Source organism: Xenopus tropicalis, chromosome 4, assembly GCF_000004195.4.
Source record: "Xenopus tropicalis strain Nigerian chromosome 4, UCB_Xtro_10.0, whole genome shotgun sequence".
NCBI classification, from domain to species: Eukaryota; Metazoa; Chordata; class Amphibia; order Anura; family Pipidae; genus Xenopus; species Xenopus tropicalis.
In genome coordinates, this window is record NC_030680.2 from 4,373,640 (window position 1) to 4,396,882 (window position 23,243).

General features: G+C 49.2%; 1 protein-coding gene across 17 annotated transcripts in view; it reads left to right on the forward strand.

Moving 5' to 3' along the window:
- nav2 (neuron navigator 2) overlaps positions 1 to 23,243 on the forward strand; it is a 192,301-nt gene that overhangs the window by 87,794 nt on the left and 81,264 nt on the right. For 2 of the 17 annotated variants that reach the window (XM_031900149.1, XM_031900150.1), the window contains exon 1: positions 9,878 to 10,040. In XM_031900149.1, the coding sequence (XP_031756009.1) occupies positions 9,990 to 10,040 (51 nt within the window). In that variant the 5' untranslated portion in view covers positions 9,878 to 9,989. 17 annotated transcript variants of the gene reach the window in all.

The following is a 23,243-nucleotide window of genomic DNA, read 5'->3' on the forward strand; positions in this document are numbered from 1 at the left end:
GGGTCCATTCCTTACCCCCCCTTGCCTTACTATACACACTATCCCATAGTTACACTCCCTTTCCCAGATCCCAGCTTGCCTTACTATACACACTATCCCTGGTTACACCTACTTTCCCAGATCCCAGCTTGCCTTACTATACACACTATCCCATAGTTACATTCCCTTTCCCAGATCCCAGCTTGCCTTACTATACACACTATCCCATAGTTACATTCCCTTTCCCAGATCCCAGCTTGCCTTACTATACACACTATCCCTGGTTACACCTACTTTCCCAGATCCCAGCTTGCCTTACTATACACACTATCCCATAGTTACATTCCCCTTCCCAGATCCCAGCTTGCCTTACTATACACACTATCCCATAGTTACATTCCCTTTCCCAGATCCCAGCTTGCCTTACTATACACACTATCCCATAGTTACATTCCCTTTCCCAGATCCCAGCTTGCCTTACTATACACACTATCCCTGGTTACACCTACTTTCCCAGATCCCAGCTTGCCTTACTATACACACTATCCCATAGTTACATTCCCCTTCCCAGATCCCAGCTTGCCTTACTATACACACTATCCCTGGTTACACCTACTTTCCCAGATCCCAGCTTGCCTTACTATACACACTATCCCTGGTTACACCTACTTTCCCAGATCCCAGCTTGCCCTACTATACACACTATCCCATAGTTACATTCCCTTTCCCAGATCCCAGCTTGCCTTACTATACACACTATCCCATAGTTACATTCCCTTTCCCAGATCCCAGCTTGCCTTACTATACACACTATCCCATAGTTACATTCCCTTTCCCCCGATCCCAGCTTGCCTTACTATACACACTATCCCATAGTTACATTCCCTTTCCCCCGATCCCAGCTTGCCTTACTATACACACTGCCCCGCAGCTCTATTATTATTATTAACATTTATTTATAAAGCGCCAACATATCCCGCAGCGCTGAATCCCAACACACACACCATCTTTATGTGTAACCATACAACTTGTATGAAACATTTGCCCCCTCTCCCATTCAGCTATAGTGCCGAGCCAGCCATACACAGTGGATGTGCCTGTTTGGTGGCCAAGTCGGCCAATGGAGACCCATTTCAGCCATATCTCCATCAGACGGGCCCTTTCATGTATTGGTGACTGTATTGGCCCCCAGGTCATTGTATTGTGAAACAGGACTTGGGTCCCAACTTTTGGGACCCCACCAACACCCCCCGGGGGTGAGTCACGTTCCCACCCGTAAGCTCCGGGGCTCAGTGAGTCACTTGGGCAGTCACATACAGTGACTTCATACAGCCCCCCCCCCCCCCCATGTGCTTGGTTTAACCAGCAGGGTGCCGGGAGTTGGGCCCTCTGAGCCGGGTTTGTGGGAGTGATATGTAAGTGGCGCAATGTCCAGCAGATAGGGGTCCGATGGGAATTGCACCTGTGTGTAGGCTGCACGTGGGCTGCTGGGAGTTGTAGTTTTATGTATATATATTTATTCTGCTGGAATGAATGATAGTGAATGCAAATCTTGTTGGGAACATTTGTATAGTAATGAGGCTGGGATTAACCCTGTGTGTACTGAGGGGCAGGAGCCATAGTGGCACCCACGGCGTCGCTACTGACTCTCCCTCTAGTTACACAAAGCTCTGAGGCTACGGGGGCCCTCCTGTTCCCTGTGACTCAGCCGAGAGGTTTCATTGCTCCTGCTGGGGGGCCGGCAAAGCACAGGTATTCACTTATAGGCACTTGTACTGCTTGGGGGCCCCATTCACCATCCCCAATAAGGGGTAATTATATCTTAGTTGGGATCAAGTACAGGTACTGTTTTATTATTACAGAGAAAAGGGAATCATTTAACCATGAAATAAACCCAATAGGGCTGTTCTGCCCCAATAAGGGGTAATTATATCTTAGTTGGGATCAAGTACAGGTACTGTTTTATTATTACAGAGAAAAGGGAATCATTTAACCATTAAATAAACCCAATAGGGCTGTTCTGCCCCAATAAGGGGTAATTATATCTTAGTTGGGATCAAGTACAGGTACTGTTTTATTATTACAGAGGAAAGGGAAATCAATTTTTAAAATTTGAATTATTTGATTACAGTGGAGTCTATTGGAGACGGGCTTTCTGTGGTTCAGAGTTTTCTGGCTAACAGATCCCATACCAGGGGGACACAACACCACCCAGTGTGCCCTTGCCCTAATGGTTTGGGGTCAAATCTGCTTGTATAACACCAATGGGAACCCCCACCCTTGCTCAGATGCCACCCCCATACTCATAGAATTTGAATATTTCCCATCACTGATCTCCTTGCTCTCAGATAGGCTTGCACGTTGCTGCCACCTAGTGGTGCAAATAGTAAAGAGAAATTTGGAAGATTTTGATGGAAAAAAAAGAGTTCAGGTTGTTGTTATGAACAAGTATTTATAAAGCACCGACATATTCCTCAGCGCTGTACAATAGAAGGTACTTACATCTAATATACAAATGGCAGCACTTTTATAAATTAATCTAGAGACATATTAGTATTTATAGTTGTTTCATGAGCAGATCTATATCCAAGCCGCCTACTGAACCAAACGAGGCAGAAACCTACAGAGATTGTGGGTAAATAAGCCGGCCCAATAGGATCCTCTCCTATTCATATTACAGGCTCTTATTCCAACTCTACCTAATTAGACCCTAGCAACCAGACAGCTAAGATAGAATGGGGGGGGGGGGGTGGGGGTGGAGTAGGTGTTAGAGAGGCCTTGTGCTTTGGGAAGTGTTAGTGCAGCTGCCGGCTGGTATCTATGGGATTCCCACCTGTTATTGTTATTATTATTATTGTTTCTTTAGGTCTGGGTGTTTCTGCAGGAACAGCCAGTGAGTTCCACACAATCTATTTCACTGTCAGACTGTCTGGGCCCAGTGTGCAAGTTACTCATTGACCTGCCGGCAATTGGCTTTGTCTTCTGCTTCCTTGTGTGCAAATCAGCGGCCTTATCTGCCCAGCAATTGCCCTCGGGCCCCGGGGCCTTATCTGCTATTTACCTTCACTGACCTGTGTACTGGGAATGTCTGTCTCTCCTAAGTGCCCTCTTCCTGGAAACCAGCGGTGCCACAGATAGGCCACCAGGGGGCGGGGAGAGATCACTGGGGCCAGATCCCTCATCTATGGCATAAATCTGTGCCTCTGCTTCCTTATCTCTCCCACTGCCAGAACCAGATCAGCAGCCTCTCCAGGCAGCAGTGCTGCAATATAAATAACCCTGATTTGCCCCAGGATATGTGTGAGTTGCACTCAGGGGAATGGGAGGAAAGGGTCTGTTCCTTGGCTAATCTGTATGAGGAGGAGACTTTGCCCCTTTGAAGTGGGAGAGAATGGCCTAATAATGTCAGGGCAGTGGGAGATAAGCCGGGGTGGGGGGGGGGGGTCCCAGGATACACCGGGGTGGGGTCCCAGGATACACGGGGTGGGGGGTCCCAGGATACACCGGGGTGGGGTCCCAGGATACACGGGGTGGGGGGGGGGTCCCAGGATACACCGGGGTGGGGGGGGGGGGGTCCCAGGATACACCGGGGTGGGGGGGGTCCCAGGATACACCGTGGTGGGGTCCCAGGATACACGGGGTGGGGGGGGTGGGGTCCCAGGATACACCGGGGTGGGGGGGGGGGGCCCAGGATACACCGGGGTGGGGGGGGTCCCAGGATACACCGGGGTGGGGGGGTCCCAGGATACACTGGGGGCTACACTTGGCCAACCGTAAATGAAATGGGCTGTAGGGAGCTGCTGTTCAGGTCGTGTACAAGCAGTTTGTTTTCCCCAGGCAAACACGGCTGGGAGGTGCAGCTTTCCCTTTAATGCCTGTCTCACAGCTCAGCGCAATATTGGGAAGCAAAAAAACAGTTTTCGGCTAAACAAATAATTGTTTTTGGGGTAATTACTCACTTTAAACATCCTGTGAGAAGCCGGTCTGTGTAATGTGGTCTTGGCAGGGAAACCGTCCTACTGCCCCGCTCCGCCCCCCAGTAACTGCCCCGACTCCGCCCATTCCTATATACTGTGCCCAAGTTTGCTCATAGCCTGTACAGAGAGATACCATAAAACTATGGCACATAGGGATTCCCCTGTACTAAGCACAATTCAGCAGGAACAGCCCCCTAAGTTTGCTCATAGCCTGTACAGAGAGATACCATAAAACTATGGCACATAGGGATTCCCCTGTACTAAGCACAATTCAGCAGGAACAGCCCCCTAAGTTTGCCCATAGCCTGTACAGAGAGATACCATAAAACTATGGCACATAGGGATTCCCCTGTACTAAGCACAATTCAGCAGGAACAGCCCCCTAAGTTTGCCCATAGCCTGTACAGAGAGATACCATAAAACTATGGCACATAGGGATTCCCCTGTACTAAGCACAATTCAGCAGGAACAGCCCCCTAAGTTTGCTCATAGCCTGTACAGAGAGATACCATAAAACTATGGCACATAGGGATTCCCCTGTACTAAGCACAATTCAGCAGGAACAGCCCCCTAAGTTTGCTCATAGCCTGTACAGAGAGATACCATAAAACTATGGCACATAGGGATTCCCCTGTACTAAGCACAATTCAGCAGGAACAGCCCCATTAGAATATTGTGACCAAACATAGAATGGTGCCTAGTGCTGGGGGCTACACATTATTACAGGGGGGGGGATAATGGAGGGGCAGGACACTTGCTGACACTTGTTACAGACCCCACTCCTGTGATCAAAGAGAGACACTCATGAATAGAACTCTCTCCCTGCGCTCTCTCGGCGCTGAAGGGCCTGACTGATTCCCTTAAGGGGCAGTGAGACAAACAAAGTGGGTCAAGGACCCCCCCCCCCCCCGGATCTTTAGTCTGTTCCGCTGGAAGCTTTTCTGCTCAGTCGGGGGGGGGGGGGAAGCAGAACACGGGGGGGGGGGGAAGCAGAACACGGGGGGGGGGGGACCTACACTTCCCTTATGTAGGAGCAGGGGGCCTGACTGGGCAGATATGGGAGTGTAATTACCCTAGGGGCAATTGTGAAGGAGAAGATATATACTTTGCCTATAAGCACCTATAAGCCTATATGGCACCCCCGGATGCGTAAGGGGCAACCCGAGGCTCCCCCGGATGCGTAAGGGGCAACCCGAGGCTCCCCCGGATGCGTAAGGGGCAACCCGAGGCTCCCCCGGATGCGTAAGGGGCAACCCGAGGCTCCCCCGGATGCGTAAGGGGCAACCCGAGGCTCCCCCGGATGTGTAATGGGCTCATGTAGTAAAGGTTGCAGTTTCTGCCCCAGATCTAGTAAAGTTGCCCACACATTTGCTTTCAAGCTGATCACCATTTAATTATACCTGCTAATTGGTTGCTATGGGTTACTAGAACCATTACAGGCTTTGTGACTTATAGTCTAACCAGTGCCTATCTGCATATTAACCCACACATTTCCCAACCAGATTGGCAGATAAACAAGGTTCCTGTCTGGCCGCTATCTATTTGCCCCAGCAGGACATTGTGCAGGGGCAAGAAACAGGCAGCCAGGGGGCTATAAAGCAGACGGGTGCCCGGCCAGAAGGAAACGAGACCCTATACAGACCCCCCTCGTGTGAGGAAAGAATTAGAGTGGGGAAAGGAGCTAAAGTGGCGGCACCTCCTTGTACTCAGCCAAGTGCTCTCAGTGCTGTGTAACGGGCACGTCATACGGAGCTGTACTGCCACTCGTGCCCCCCGGGATTCTCTCTGGGTAGGAGCTGCCATACTATTTCTTCCTCTGTTTATACACATGGGTAGGAGCTGCCATACTATTTCTTCCTCTGTTTATACACATGGGTAGGAGCTGCCATACTATTTCTTCCTCTGTTTATACACATGGGTAGGAGCTGCCATACTATTTCTTCCTCTGTTTATACACATGGGTAGGAGCTGCCATACTATTTCTTCTTCTGTTTATACACATGGGTAGGAGCTGCCATACTATTTCTTCTTCTGTTTATACACATGGGTAGGAGCTGCCATACTATTTCTTCTTCTGTTTATACACAGGGGTAGGAGCTGCCATACTATTCCCTTACCCGGGGGGTATGTATAGGGCAGCACTTACATTATGCCAGTCGCTGGGATATAAAACCACCGGGGCTGTCGCTGTGCCAAGACCAACTGCAAGGGAAATGGGTTTCTCTGCTCGAGCGGCTCGTTGGCTCCTGGGACTTCATTGTGCCGGGGTATTTAGCGCAGAGTCAGGCCGAATAGGAGCCAAAAGCCCCAGTGTATCGGCCCTCACCGCCTTTCCATAACTCTTGTAAATAGCCTGAGCCTCACAGCTGGGGGGCCCCGGGACTGTGTATTCATCCATTCATGAACTTGTCAGCGGGCTATTGTGTCTGTCCCGGGCCCCCCCGGAACCCATACATCTCACTCTGCCGCCCCCCCCCAACCCCAGTGACCCCCTGTTGTACCCAACACTGCGCCCCTGCCCCCCCTGCCGCTCTCTCGCCGCCAGTGACTTGCCCGGGCATATGCCCCCCGTCTCCTATTCTGCCCTCACTCACGGTAGTGCAATGGGGGGGGGGGGGGTAAGTTTGCTCACATTTACTGAACTGTCAGCAGGGAGTCCATTTAATCTCTACAGAGATGCTAATTTACTGCTATCAATGGGCCGTTAACTGTCTCACTCCCAAATATACAGAGAAGGAATGTTCTGGGCACACAATAAGCTGTACCCCCATACTGTACTGTCTAAGGGAAACACTATGGCACCTCCTACCCATATGTATAAATACAAATATACAGAGAAGGAATGTTCTGGGCACACAATAAGCTGTACCCCCATACTGTACTGTCTAAGGGAAACACTATGGCACCTCCTACCCATATGTATAAATACAAATATACAGAGAAGGAATGTTCTGGGCACACAATAAGCTGTACCCCCATACTGTACTGTCTAAGGGAAACACTATGGCACCCCCTACCCATATGTATAAATACAAATATACAGAGAAGGAATGTTCTGGGCACACAATAAGCTGTACCCCCATGTTTCTAAGGGAAACACTATGGCACCCCCTACCCATATGTATAAATACAAATATACAGAGAGGGAATGTTCTGGGCACACAATAAGCTGTACCCCCATACTGTACTGTCTAAGGGAAACACTATGGCACCTCCTACCCATATGTATAAATACAAATATACAGAGAAGGAATGTTCTGGGCACACAATAAGCTGTACCCCCATACTGTACTGTCTAAAGGAAACACTATGGCACCTCCTACCCATATGTATAAATACAAATATACAGAGAAGGAATGTTCTGGGCACACAATAAGCTGTACCCCCATACTGTACTGTCTAAGGGAAACACTATGGCACCTCCTACCCATATGTATAAATACAAATATACAGAGAAGGAATGTTCTGGGCACACAATAAGCTGTACCCCCATACTGTACTGTCTAAGGGAAACACTATGGCACCCCCTACCCATATGTATAAATACAAATATACAGAGAAGGAATGTTCTGGGCACACAATAAGCTGTACCCCCATACTGTACTGTCTAAGGGAAACACTATGGCACCCCCTACCCATATGTATAAATACAAATATACAGAGAGGGAATGTTCTGGGCACACAATAAGCTGTACCCCCATACTGTACTGTCTAAGGGAAACACTATGGCACCTCCTACCCATATGTATAAATACAAATATACAGAGAAGGAATGTTCTGGGCACACAATAAGCTGTACCCCCATACTGTACTGTCTAAGGGAAACACTATGGCACCCCCTACCCATATGTATAAATACAAATATACAGAGAGGGAATGTTCTGGGCACACAATAAGCTGTACCCCCATACTGTACTGTCTAAGGGAAACACTATGGCACCCCCTACCCATATGTATAAATACAAATATACAGAGAGGGAATGTTCTGGGCACACAATAAGCTGTACCCCCATACTGTACTGTCTAAGGGAAACACTATGGCACCCCCTACCCATATGTATAAATACAAATATACAGAGAAGGAATGTTCTGGGCACACAATAAGCTGTACCCCCATACTGTACTGTCTAAGGGAAACACTATGGCACCCCCTACCCATATGTATAAATACAAATATACAGAGAAGGAATGTTCTGGGCACACAATAAGCTGTACCCCCATACTGTACTGTCTAAGGGAAACACTATGGCACCCCCTACCCATATGTATAAATACAAATATACAGAGAAGGAATGTTCTGGGCACACAATAAGCTGTACCCCCATACTGTACTGTCTAAGGGAAACACTATGGCACCTCCTACCCATATGTATAAATACAAATATACAGAGAAGGAATGTTCTGGGCACACAATAAGCTGTACCCCCATACTGTACTGTCTAAGGGAAACACTATGGCACCCCCTACCCATATGTATAAATACAAATATACAGAGAAGGAATGTTCTGGGCACACAATAAGCTGTACCCCCATACTGTACTGTCTAAGGGAAACACTATGGCACCTCCTACCCATATGTATAAATACAAATATACAGAGAAGGAATGTTCTGGGCACACAATAAGCTGTACCCCCATACTGTACTGTCTAAGGGAAACACTATGGCACCTCCTACCCATATGTATAAATACAAATATACAGAGAAGGAATGTTCTGGGCACACAATAAGCTGTACCCCCATACTGTACTGTCTAAGGGAAACACTATGGCACCTCCTACCCATATGTATAAATACAAATATACAGAGAAGGAATGTTCTGGGCACACAATAAGCTGTACCCCCATACTGTACTGTCTAAGGGAAACACTATGGCACCCCCTACCCATATGTATAAATACAAATATACAGAGAAGGAATGTTCTGGGCACACAATAAGCTGTACCCCCATACTGTACTGTCTAAGGGAAACACTATGGCACCTCCTACCCATATGTATAAATACAAATATACAGAGAAGGAATGTTCTGGGCACACAATAAGCTGTACCCCCATACTGTACTGTCTAAGGGAAACACTATGGCACCTCCTACCCATATGTATAAATACAAATATACAGAGAAGGAATGTTCTGGGCACACAATAAGCTGTACCCCCATACTGTACTGTCTAAGGGAAACACTATGGCACCTCCTACCCATATGTATAAATACAAATATACAGAGAAGGAATGTTCTGGGCACACAATAAGCTGTACCCCCATACTGTACTGTCTAAGGGAAACACTATGGCACCCCCTACCCATATGTATAAATACAAATATACAGAGAAGGAATGTTCTGGGCACACAATAAGCTGTACCCCCATACTGTACTGTCTAAGGGAAACACTATGGCACCTCCTACCCATATGTATAAATACAAATATACAGAGAAGGAATGTTCTGGGCACACAATAAGCTGTACCCCCATACTGTACTGTCTAAGGGAAACACTATGGCACCTCCTACCCATATGTATAAATACAAATATACAGAGAAGGAATGTTCTGGGCACACAATAAGCTGTACCCCCATACTGTACTGTCTAAGGGAAACACTATGGCACCTCCTGCCCATATGTATAAATACAAATATACAGAGAAGGAATGTTCTGGGCACACAATAAGCTGTACCCCCATACTGTACTGTCTAAGGGAAACACTATGGCACCTCCTGCCCATATGTATAAATCTCTGCGGCCGTTAGTTTGTACCTAAGTTGGGCCGTCCGTCTCCCTATAGGAGTTCATTCACTTCTGTATTGATGATCGGCCCATTCAGGCAGGAGCGGCCAATCTGTAAGTTGCATTGCCTGGGGGGGGGGAGGGCTCCTTGTCTCGCTCCCCTCCCTCTGCCCCAGCTGCCACCTCCCTCGCTCCTTTCAGGGATTTGCCTGAGTGAGTCCCAAGGAGCAGGACAGGGATGGAGGGATGAGAGGCTGTGCCCCAGGGTGGATATGTATGGCTGTGGCAGGGGGGCCCCGCTGAAGCCTGAGGATGAGTGTGATGCTCTGGCGCTGGGAACAGAACAATGCGACCATGAAGCTGGTAAGTCTCCTGTTTGGGGCTTTGCTGCGCAACCTGGTCCTGCTGGTACCAAAGGGAAAGGTCTCCTGCAGGTGCGGTTGGTCCTTTTTAAATATAGAATAATACATATAGTGAGCCTCGGGGGACAGTGGGGGGGTCTCTCTGTACCAAAGGGAAAGGTCTCCTGCATGTGCGGTTGGTCCTTCTTAAATATAGAATGATACATGTAGTGAGCCTGGGGGGATAGCGGGGGTCTCTCGGTACCAAAGGGAAAGGTCTCCTGCAGGTGCGGTTGGTCCTTCTTAAATATAGAATGATACATGTAGTGAGCCTGGGGGGATAGCGGGGGTCTCTCGGTACCAAAGGGAAAGGTCTCCTGCAGGTGCGGTTGGTCCTTCTTAAATATAGAATAATACATATAGTGAGCCTCGGGGGACAGTGGGGGGGTCTCTCTGTACCAAAGGGAAAGGTCTCCTGCATGTGCGGTTGGTCCTTCTTAAATATAGAATGATACATGTAGTGAGCCTGGGGGGATAGCGGGGGTCTCTCTGTACCAAAGGGAAAGGTCTCCTGCAGGTGCGGTTGGTCCTTCTTAAATATAGAATAATACATATAGTGAGCCTCGGGGGACAGTGGGGGGGTCTCTCTGTACCAAAGGGAAAGGTCTCCTGCATGTGCGGTTGGTCCTTCTTAAATATAGAATGATACATGTAGTGAGCCTGGGGGGATAGCGGGGGTCTCTCTGTACCAAAGGGAAAGGTCTCCTGCAGGTGCGGTTGGTCCTTCTTAAATATAGAATAATACATATAGTGAGCCTCGGGGGACAGTGGGGGGGTCTCTCTGTACCAAAGGGAAAGGTCTCCTGCATGTGCGGTTGGTCCTTCTTAAATATAGAATGATACATGTAGTGAGCCTGGGGGGATAGCGGGGGTCTCTCTGTACCAAAGGGAAAGGTCTCCTGCAGGTGCGGTTGGTCCTTCTTAAATATAGAATGATACATGTAGTGAGCCTGGGGGGATAGCGGGGGTCTCTCTGTACCAAAGGGAAAGGTCTCCTGCAGGTGCAGTTGGTCCTTCTTAAATATAGAATAATACATATAGTGAGCCTCGGGGGACAGTGGGGGGGTCCTGCTGGTACCAAAGGGAAAGGTCTCCTGCAGGTGCGGTTGGTCCTTTTTAAATATAGAATAATACATATAGCGAGCCTGGGGGGGAAGCTTTTGTATGGGAAACAGTGCATGGGGGTCTTTAGGCAACTGCCCCCCCTGCATAGAAAGGGGTTCATGGACTGAGGTTTCCCCACGTGACTCCTGATCAGTATTTACAGTATAATGTGTTCCCCCCCCAATTGGTGGGGAACTGCAACTTTTACACTGCTGCCTGACAGATGCTGGGAGTTGTAGTTCGGCTACAGCCAGATGGTTGTGTGTTTGATTAGCGTTTCACCGGATCCTCCATAAAGATCAGGGCAATTTCAAATGTAGTGTAAAGTTGTGAGTACCCCCTCCCTCTCAAAATAGGCTCCTCCCACTCCCTTCCCACCTGTCCAGATTCATGCTGATGATGTCATGTTCATGATGTAATTTCCACGCAGCAGGTTTGACCATTGCAGGTTGGGTTTGGCTTGGGGGTCTCAGAAGGGTCAGGTTGGGGGGGTCTCAGGTCGGCAGGGGTGGGTCTGCCTAATAAGGCTGCCCATGTCTCTGTCAGTGCCACCCTGGGTGCCCAATGAAAGCCAGTATATGGCATATACAATGCATCATTCCCATAGTTCCAGAGGGAAGTACCATTGTTTGGGGGGATCTCAGTAGGAGCTGTGTCCCAGTGCCCATGGGTGTAGGAGTGGGTGCTGAGGGTGAGCCTCTCCCGGCTGTGGGGATATGGGTGCGCTCTCCTTTCTGCCTCTCTATCTGATTCCAGAAGCTGCCGAACTGGTTTGGCTCTGGGTTTGCAATAAACTTCTATTGAATTAACCGATGGTGCAACGACCCATTGTGCCGAGTGTGAAACCCAAGCAGCCCGGCTCACTATTGTGCTCGCACTATTATTGTAGCAACGTGACCCTATTGTGCCCTAATGGGGCCATCTCCTGCCCCCCATTGGCACTAGTGTGTAAGGGAAGCGCTAGTGGGAATCACTACTGGGAAGCGCTACTGGGGAACACTATTGGGGAGCGCTACTGGGAAGCACTACTGGGGAACACTATTGGGGAGCGCTACTGGGAAGCACTACTGGGGAACACTATTAGGGAGTGCTACTGGGAAGCACTACTGGGGAACACTATTGGGGAGTGCTACTGGGAAGCACTACTGGGGAACAATATTGGGGAGTGCTTCTGGGAAGCACTATTGGGGAACACTATTGGGGAGTGCTACTGGGGAGCACTATTGGGGAGTGCTACTGGGGAGCACTATTGGGGAGTGCTACTGGGAAGCACTACTGGGGAACACTATTGGGGAGTGCTACTGGGAAGCACTACTGGGGAACACTATTGGGGAGCGCTACTGGGAAGCACTACTGGGGAACACTATTGGGGAGTGCTACTGGGAAACACTATTGGGGAGCGCTACTGGGAAGCACTACTGGGGAACACTATTGGGGAGCGCTACTGGGAAGCACTACTGGGGAACACTATTGGGGAGTGCTACTGGGAAACACTATTGGGGAGCGCTACTGGGAAGCACTACTGGGGAACACTATTGGGGAGTGCTACTGGGAAACACTATTGGGGAGCGCTACTGGGAAGCACTACTGGGGAACACTATTGGGGAGCGCTACTGGGAAGCACTACTGGGGAACACTATTGGGGAGCGCTACTGGGAAACACTATTGGGGAGCGCTACTGGGAAGCACTACTGGGGAACACTATTGGGGAGTGCTACTGGGAAGCACTACTGGGGAGCACTATTGGGGAGCACTATTGGGGAACACTATTGGGGAGCGCTACTGGGAAGCACTACTGGGGAACACTATTTGGGAGTGCTACTGGGAAGCACTACTGGGGAACACTATTGGGGAGTGCTACTGGGAAGCGCTACTGGGAATCGCTACTGGGAAGCACCACTGGGAAACACTACTGGGACACCCTGCTTCTTGTCTGCCCGGTCCCATCCAACTCAAACATCCAGGGGCCACAGTGAGATGATGTTTGGCTGGGCTCCTGCTCTGGATTGTATCAAGTTACGCTCTTGGTTCTGGGCTTTGCCAGGTTTTACCCTTGGTTTGGATTGAACCAATCTATGCCCTTGGGTTGGGCTTTGCCAGGCTATACTCTTGGTTTGGGTTGTACCAATATACCCTTTTGGGCCGGGCTTTGGTTTGTACCAATAAACGCTTTTGTGCCGGGCTTTGGATTGTACCAATATACGCTTTTGGGCCGGGCTTTGGATTGTACCAATATATACGCTTTTGGGCCGGGCTTTGGATTGTACCAATATATACGCTTTTGGGCCGGGCTTTGGATTGTACCAATATATACGCTTTTGTGCCGGGCTTTGGATTGTACCAATATATACCCTTTTGGGCCGGGCTTTGGTTTGTACCAATAAACGCTTTTGTGCCGGGCTTTGGATTGTACCAATATACGCTTTTGGGCCGGGCTTTGGATTGTACCAATATATACGCTTTTGGGCCGGGCTTTGGATTGTACCAATATATACGCTTTTGGGCCGGGCTTTGGTTTGTACCAATATACGCTTTTGGGCCGGGCTTTGGATTGTACCAATATATACGCTTTTGGGCCGGGCTTTGGTTTGTACCAATATACGCTTTTGTGCCGGGCTTTGGATTGTACCAATATATACGCTTTTGGGCCGGGCTTTGGATTGTACCAATATACGCTTTTGGGCCGGGCTTTGGTTTGTACCAATAAACGCTTTTGGGCCGGGCTTTGGATTGTACCAATATATACGCTTTTGGGCCGGGCTTTGGATTGTACCAATATATACGCTTTTGGGCCAGGCTTTGGATTGTACCAATATATACGCTTTTGGGCCGGGCTTTGGATTGTACCAATATATACGCTTTTGTGCCGGGCTTTGGATTGTACCAATATATACGCTTTTGGGCCGGGCTTTGGATTGTACCAATATATACGCTTTTGGGCCGGGCTTTGGATTGTACCAATATACGCTTTTGAGCCGGGCTTTGGATTGTACCAATATACGCTTTTGTGCCGGGCTTTGGATTGTACCAATATATACGCTTTTGGGCCGGGCTTTGGATTGTATCAATATATACGCTTTTGGGCCGGGCTTTGGATTGTACCAATATACGCTTTTGTGCCGGGCTTTGGATTGTACCAATATATACGCTTTTGGGCCGGGCTTTGGATTGTATCAATATATACGCTTTTGGGCCGGGCTTTGGATTGTACCAATATATACGCTTTTGGGCCGGGCTTTGGATTGTACCAATATATACGCTTTTGTGCCGGGCTTTGGATTGTACCAATATATACGCTTTTGGGTCGGGCTTTGGATTGTACCAATATATACGCTTTTCGGTCGGGCTTTGGATTGTACCAATATATACGCTTTTCGGTCGGGCTTTGGATTGTACCAATATATACGCTTTTGGGTCGGGCTTTGGATTGTACCAATATATACGCTTTTGGACCGGGCTTTGCAAGATACATATATATTTTAGTTAGTTTTATATTTATCTATAGAAGCGAGGCATTCACTTGCCTAATGTTTTATGTATTTAATCAGCACCATCTATTATTGCCACTAGGGGAGCTCTAATTATTTACCCATTATCTGCCAGTCCTACTAATGAGATTAATACAGGGTAATACCCACTGTCTGTCGGTGATGTTTGCTGTGTGACATGGGCTGGGGGCTAGTGACCCCCTTACCTACTGACTCCCCAATTCCATCGGATCAGAACAAGTTCCAGCACACAGTACCAGCTGCTGGGTCCGGAATTCCCTTACCTGTCACCTGGTACAGTGAGAATCAGCCAATGGCGCACCCCCCCCCCACCCGCTCCTACTTTATCTGTTTGCACAAGCAGGTTTTATTGTCGCTCCGTGTGTACCTTAGCCCATTTGTACACTCACTTTATTTACATTTCATCCATCTGCCTTCCCAGCAGCCCCTTGGGACATGCCAGTACCTGCTGTGGGTTTGTAGGCAGGCGTTTGGGTGGGTGAATGGGCTGTGCCATAGGGGGCTGTGTGTGGGGCCGGCTATGGTCTGGGGGGAGTCCGAAGACAATATTGGGGGGGGGGGGTCATTTATCAACACTGGGCAAATTTGCCCATAGGCAGTAACCCATGGCAACCATTGCATTCATTATTCTACCTGCAGCTGGTTTAAAAAAAGCCAATCACTAGTTGCTATTGGTTACTGCCTATGGGCAAAGTTGCCCAGTGTTGATAAATGAGCCCCAATAAACTGCATGGAGGTCGGAATAGTAGGCGGAGTTTTGAGTTTTGCTTTGATTTAGGGACTACTAAAGGGACTACTACTTCCACTGGGGGGGGGGGTGGTATATGTGATACTGAGGATGAGAGTGGAAATCGCGTTAAGCTGGGAAGGCGTTAGTAACCGGCGCTGCTGGAAGTGTTCTGAGCTTTAGCGCTGCCGGCAGGGGGGGGCTGCTAATGCCCTTATCTCCCCCAGCCTTCTGGGCTAATGGCGGCTCGGACATGCTGATTTGCACGTTATAATTTGTTCTAAGGGAGATTTCCTGGAGCCTTGCCAAAGAGCTGACACTTTAAGATTAGGGATGTGTAACAGCTCAATCCTGGCCCTGGGGCCGGGCAGCACCTCACCCCCCCTGGGGAAGAGACAGGGGCACTTAGACGGGGGCTGTGGATGGTCCATGGGCTACTGGATGGTCCAACCTTAGTTCAGGGCCCCCCATTAGTGGGGGTATGAGTATTGTGAAATATCAGTGTATCAGTGCTGGTTATAAGGGCAGAAATCCACATTCACCCTAAATGCCCCTCACGCCGGACATCTCATTCTCACCCGCTCCTAGGGTGCCGGCAACATATTCAGGGACCCCCTGGTGTAAGGAAAGCGTAAGGGGACCCCCCACCCACATGTACCACCATATACAGCCTTATCATATACAGGTATATTGTATGGTCGCTGAGCAAACCTACCTACCCCTACGGCTGTCGGTAAGTGGCCCCCTTATTGGACGCTGATTGTCGCTGCAGGAGAAACTTTCCATTGTTCCCCCCCCCATTCTGAGTGGATTCTGCTTACTTTTTCCTTTGTAGCCTAATCTGTTCCTAATCCCCAGAAAGCAAGTGTCAGGAATTTCTCTCGGCTTGGATTACGCACTTCAAAAAAAAAACAAAACTCGGGGGGCACATTTTTATGGCTCGTATAGCGATTCCTTGGTGCCCACACCGGGCCCCCCCCCGCCAGAGGGGTATGTTGTTAAAGGGACAGTACAGCTGACATTCCCTTTATGTTACTGTCCAGTCAAATGGACCGGCCCGTTTGCCCCCCATATAAAATCCCTGGTGGTGCCAACACGTTTGGGCACGACCAGCCGTAATCCACTTTCCGCTCTAATTAACTCTTTTCCTTTGAAGTGGCATATTATCAGCCAAGTGCCCGGTGATCCTGCCCTAATCCGGAGCGGTGGGCAGCAGAAAGGGTGCGCTTGGCTGCTAACATGGCAGAACCCCAGGCCCGATTGAGAGGCACTGCTATTATGGGTTCAGGTCCAGGGATATCAAACCCCCTCCCGAATGGATGGAAAAGTCCCGAGCTGACACTAACTGCCGCTTGTGGGGCTGTCGGCCTGACGTCCCACCTCTGGAACGCTCTCTGTCAGCCTAAATGCCTTTGATCATCACTAAACCAGTAAAGGGAATGGGGCGTCTCTACCTGCGGCTATTGGCCGAACGCCTGCTTGGAAAGGAAAATTATTGCTTCACGGTCTCTTTAGTGACAGCCTGTCCATCCTGAGACTGCGGCGTATAGTGGGAAATGTGCCTCATTCACACAGAGAATCCCCTCCCTGGCAAAAATACCCCTCACTGAGCATCTACAGTAGCCGGAGGGCTGCAGCTTGGGCACCTCGGCATTATATAGCTTTTGCCCCCTTCTGGGGGGGATAGGAAATGCAGTATAGGGGGCAAAACCGCCTGCTTGGTTTCCCCAATTTGGAACACTGGGCAGGACTCTTTTAGATTGACGTGGCCATTGGCTAATGGCCCTGCAGCAGCCCCTCCCCATCTTTAGTGTGTCAGTGGCACTGGACATGCTCAGTGGGCTGCTGGGGAGGAGCTACAGGGGCTGTGGGAAATCATCAAGTAGTAAGGGAAGTCTGTCTGTCATTAAAGCTACAGGGCTCTGATGCAGACTGCACTGACTTCTGTGCTGCCATGTAACGTGAATCTGAATTAATTACTGATCAGCTACTGGGGGTATGATTGGGGGGCCGTTTGGCTCAGGTTCACCTAATTCTTTTTGTGCTTTAGTTCTCCTTTAACCATAACATGAAATACCATCCCGTCAGTGTGACCCTAAAACCCAACAAGGGAGGGGGCGGGGGGGGTGCTGAGCTTTATTCTGAGTGGGTTCAGCCGGGTTATTTGTGCTGCAGAGGAACAAAAGGAATAACATTTATATTTATATTTTACATTCCGTATCTGTATTGTGTAACGTTTCCTACCCAAGAACCTGAAAGGGTATTAATGGGGGGGCTGCTTGTTCCTCTCACGAATCTCTAATGGTCCCAGTGCTAATGGGGCGAGACTGCTCTGCCAAATGGGACCTGCAGCTGTTCCTGTGTATGAAATGCGATGTCACAATAAGCAGCACCCGGGTCTGTGCCACTGGGACCTTATCTCAGCCATAAAGCAGGGCAGGACTGCTGCTTACAATGGGGGGATCAGATAGGATCTGTGCCACTGTGACAGAATGCTCTGTTATACAGATAGCTAGAATCTCAGCCATAAAGCAGGGCAGGACTGCTGCTTACAATGGGGGGATCAGATAGGATCTGTGCCACTGTGACAGAATGCTCTGTTATACAGATAGCTAGAATCTCAGCCATAAAGCAGGGCAGGACTGCTGCTTACAATGGGGGGATCAGATACGATCTGTGCCACTGTGACAGAATGCTCTGTTATACAGATAGCTAGAATCTCAGCCATAAAGCAGGGCAGGACTGCTGCTTACAATGGGGGGATCAGATAGGATCTGTGCCACTGTGACAGAATGCTCTGTTATACAGATAGCTAGAATCTCAGCCATAAAGCAGGGCAGGACTGCTGCTTACAATGGGGGGATCAGATAGGATCTGTGCCACTGTGACAGAATGCTCTGTTATACAGATAGCTAGAATCTCAGCCATAAAGCAGGGCAGGACTGCTGCTTACAATGGGGGGATCAGATAGGATCTGTGCCACTGTGACAGAATGCTCTGTTATACAGATAGCTAGAATCTCAGCCATAAAGCAGGGCAGGACTGCTGCTTACAATGGGGGGATCAGATAGGATCTGTGCCACTGTGACAGAATGCTCTGTTATACAGATAGCTAGAATCTCAGCCATAAAGCAGGCAGACTGCTGCTTACAATGGGGATCAGATAGGATCTGCCCTGTGACAGAATGCTCTGTTATACAGATAGCTAGAATCTCAGCCATAAAGCAGGGCAGGACTGCTGCTTACAATGGGGGGATCAGATAGGATCTGTGCCACTGTGACAGAATGCTCTGTTATACAGATAGCTAGAATCTCAGCCATAAAGCAGGGCAGGACTGCTGTTCTATTCCTGTGCACCTGATGGGGGGGGGGCTATGCAGGAGGGCCGTACAGTTGCCAGTAAGAACACGCTGACAGATATTCAGAGCAGTGAGTAGATGTTTGTGTTTCTAAGTAAAGACTTGACACAAATAATGTGGGAATTAAATAAAGTTAATGTTCCAAGTGGCCCCGGGGCCGGGGGGGTCGGGCTGAGCAGGTTACAGCAGAGCAGTCGGGGTTGATAAAGAAACATCTGTGCGGCAGAAGGCAGATCAGAGGATTATTGCATTAACGTTATCATGTTTGGGAAATGAATTGGCTAATTTCTCTGCCCGTGCGTAGCCACTTTACTTTCCCTTTGTTACAGCGCAGATATCTATGGGGGTGGCTGCTAATTGGGCGGCTCAGACACAATGGGACTGCGGGCGGAAACACTGCCCCCTACTGACAGGAGGCGCCAAGGGGAGACCGTGAGGGTCAAGATAGTGATAAGTGATTGGTTGGGTGTTGAACAGCCTTCTGGGAAAGTGTTGTCTGAACTACATAGTATGGGGTCCCAGCCGAGACAGCACACTGAGCCCCCCAACCTTATTGTCCCTCCTGTCACCCTGTAGTTGAAGTTCAGATTCTGCCCATTCATCCGATGCCCCCTATACCTACCCCTGGGGCAGATGGGGGGGCGGGCAGAGGGCTCATAGCTGGGAAGTGACAGGGGGGAGGCGCTGCCCACGCTCAATCTAATTTGGGGAGATTCTGGAGTGTAAGGTAATCTGATTGCACTGAATGCCCGGCTAAACTTAACCACTCAAGCCTGACCGGCCAACATATATCAGCATTTCCCCGGGGCCCCTCGAGGAGACAGGAGGGAACCAGGCACCCAGAACCACTTACCTTTGGGCCAGTAATGCCATTCTGGGTCCCGACTAGAGACGGCAGCAAGTCTTCCTTCCAACATTATAAGAGAGTAAGAGAACTGAATTTTATATTGAGATACAGTGTATGAGGCTAAATGCCCCCGATAATGAGTAACGGGCACAGATTCCCAATACACCGTGGTTTGTTCCCTTTTTGTTTATTCTGCAAAATGGCTTTTATATTATGCGATGTAACGCGGTACATAGGGGCGTATTTATCATAGTGCGGTGATATTGCCCATAGCAACCAATCAGATCTTTCGCTTTTGTTTTTTAACTTGTAGGCCGTTACTTTTACATTAATAGCGCTTTTCTTAGAATCATTTTATTTTAAACCTAACCTGGTTTACAAACTGTTATTTCTCCTCTGACTGCCTAATTCCATTAAGGCCTTTCTTTGCTACAGTGCTGCAAATGTAAATAATGGCAACTTGTAATCTAGGGCTGAGCTGCCCATTAACTGCCTATTGCTCTACAGTTCTGAGTAGTCTCCCTTATATATATATATATATAATATATTCATGTAGTTGGGCTCGATCTCCCCATTATTTGGGCTCTTTACAAGACTGCACTTAGGCCTTAGGCCAGTTTTACCTATTGGGCCCAGTAGGGCCCCGCACCTATGGGGGAATAAGCACATAAAGATGGCTAGCCCGGCCCCCAGCAATGATTGCCCACTGCTCTGTATTCTGGGCCATTAAACCCAAAGCGGGCACTGCATTCCCACTGCCTGTTACTGTGTATAGTGTCCCGGAGGGGCCAATTCCCACTGCCTGTCCCTGTGTATAGTGTGCCGGAGGGGTCAATACCCACTGCCTGTCCCTGTGTATAGTGTGCCGGAGGGGCCAATTCCCACTGCCTGTCCCTGTGTATAGTGTCCCGGAGCAGCCAATACCCACTGCCTGTCTCTGTGTATAGTGTCCCGGAGCGGCCAATACCCACTGCCTGTCTCTGTGTATAGTGTCCCGGAGCGGCCAATACCCACTGCCTGTCTCTGTGTATAGTGTCCCGGAGCGGCCAATACCCACTGCCTGTCTCTGTGTATAGTGTCCCAGAGCGGCCAATACCCACTGCCTGTCTCTGTGTATAGTGTCCCAGAGCGGCCAATACCCACTGCCTGTCTCTGTGTATAGTGTCCCGGGGCGGCCAATACCCACTGCCTGTCCCTGTGTATAGTGTCCCGGAGGGGCCAATTTCCACTGCCTGTTCCTGTGTATAGTGTCCCGGAGGGGCCAATACCCACTGCCTGTCTCTGTATAGTGTCCCGGAGGGGCCAATACCCACTGCCTGTCTCTGTATAGTGTCCCGGAGCGGCCAATACCCACTGCCTGTCTCTGTGTATAGTGTCCCGGAGCGGCCAATACCCACTGCCTGTCCCTGTGTATAGTGTCCCGGAGGGGTCAATACCCACACTGTATATAGTATGCTTGGTGTGTCAGTGCCCAGTTCTTGGGGGCCACATTGTGCCATGAAATGTTGGGGGCCAATGGAACAGGAGAAAGAGAGGAGAAAAGTGAGAGGCAAGGACTATTTGCCCCCCCAGCCCTGGAACCCCGTGCCCCCTGTCAACTCCTTAAGTAGGGGCCCTGCCAAAATAGTCCCAATTGGGCCCCCCAGTTTATATGCCCGGCCCTGTGTAATCAATAAAAAGGCCAATATATCCCATATTCCCAGTATATAGACTGATTCACTTGTGTTTTGGCCGGTAGATCATTGAGACTGGGCCGGGAGTGACGAGCGCTGAAAGCGTTTCTGGGAAGGGATCATTATGGGATGCCCTTTGGCAACGAGTCTTTCAAGGGAGTCATTCATATTGACAATTGGGACTGACCCCGACGGCTGGTAATGGGGCCCCCTGTTTGTGTGCATTGTGCCCCCTTAGTGCCTAGGAGGGGGTTATATTTGTGACTCGCGCCTGAATCAGCACAGACACATGGAAGCTCGGGGGCCCCCTGATGATGAGTAAGGGCCCCGGAATCTGCTTGGGTCAAATATATGAGACGGCACTGTGTCATTGTGTATGGGGAGCCGTGCGTCGGCGGCCGATTCGTTCTGTGCCCACAGGGGGTTAAGTGAAACTGGGCCTATTGTGTGTGCGTCTGGCACAGCGGGTTGGATTGCAATCCTTTATTAATCAAATGGCATCACAGTTCAGAAATAAACCCGTGCTGTGTAACCAGCCAATGGGAGAGGGCGACCCAGACTGCGCAGTAACAAATCCAATGGTTCCACCGCGGCATCTCTCTGATTAACCTGCTAATTATGCCCCTAATAATGATGCTCATGGCTGTGTTTTACCCTAATTACAACCAATTCTGCACTGTTAATTAGCTATGAATCCAGGTACATGTTACATGGCAGCTTAGGAGAAGTGCAGTCTGCAGCATTTATCTATTTTCCCTATTGAAAACAATGGCATCGGGCAACATACCGGCCAGGTGGCAAACCTATACGTGGGGTACATGCCCCCCCCTTTTAAAGGGGATATTCACCTTTGAGGTGATGTAGAGAGTAATATTCTAAGACAATTTGCAATTGGCCTTCATTTTTTATTGTAGTTTTTTTAATTATTTAAATTTTTTTAACATCTCTCCCATTTGGAGTTTTAGCAGCTATCTGGTTGCTATGTTCCAAATTATTTTAGCAACCAGGGAGTGGTTTGACTGGTGTATGAATAGGACAGAACCTGAATACCAAAATAAGCCATAAAAAGTAACAATAACAATAAAACTGGAGCCTCACAGAGCAATAGGGTTTGGCTGCCGGGGTCAGTTATCCTGTTGCTAGGGCTCAAATTACCTTAGCAACCATGGAGTGGTTTGATTTAGAGGCTGGTATATGAACAGGAGAGGGGCTGGATAGAAAGATAAGGAATAAAAAGTAACAATAACAATAAAACTGGAGCCTCACAGAGCAATAGGGTTTGGCTGCCGGGGTCAGTGACCCCCATTTGAAAGCTGCAAAGAGTCAGAAGCAAATATTTCAAAAACTATAAATAATGAAGACCAATTGGAAAGTTGTTTAGAATTGGCCATTCTATAACATAGTAATTTGGGCCCATAGTCACAGTACCAGCAGTACCAGTTGTATTTATTGCTAGTTAGTGGTGTAGCCGCCGGTGCCAGGGGGGCAGGGAGTCGCTATTCAATGCAGATTTAGTGTTTGGGAGGCAAATATTTACCCGTCACACCCCTGATACAGCACCGTGGGTTTTATTGTCAGAGCCGTAACCCTTTGTATTGTGTGACTCATCTTGTTTGTGTGTAAATGCCCCTATTGCCCCAGATACTGGGAGGAGCCCGGGTATCTGCTTTCCCTTACTGTATGGGTGCCAGGCAGCCACACTCACAGTCAGACCCAGGGGGGCACAGAGAGCCGGCGCCGGCACCGGGTCAGGCTTGTGATTGGTGAGTTTGAAAACAAACACATTTGAACTCCCCCTTGGGGTTGCGATTTAATTGCTAATCTGTGTAAATCGCCTCTGAAAGGGCAGAGCGAGGGGCTTCACGCCAGACACCCTATTCTCTCCGCCTAAATCCCCCCTCTAATCCCGCTCTCCCCAATCTCTGATGTCACTTGCTCAAAGGGTC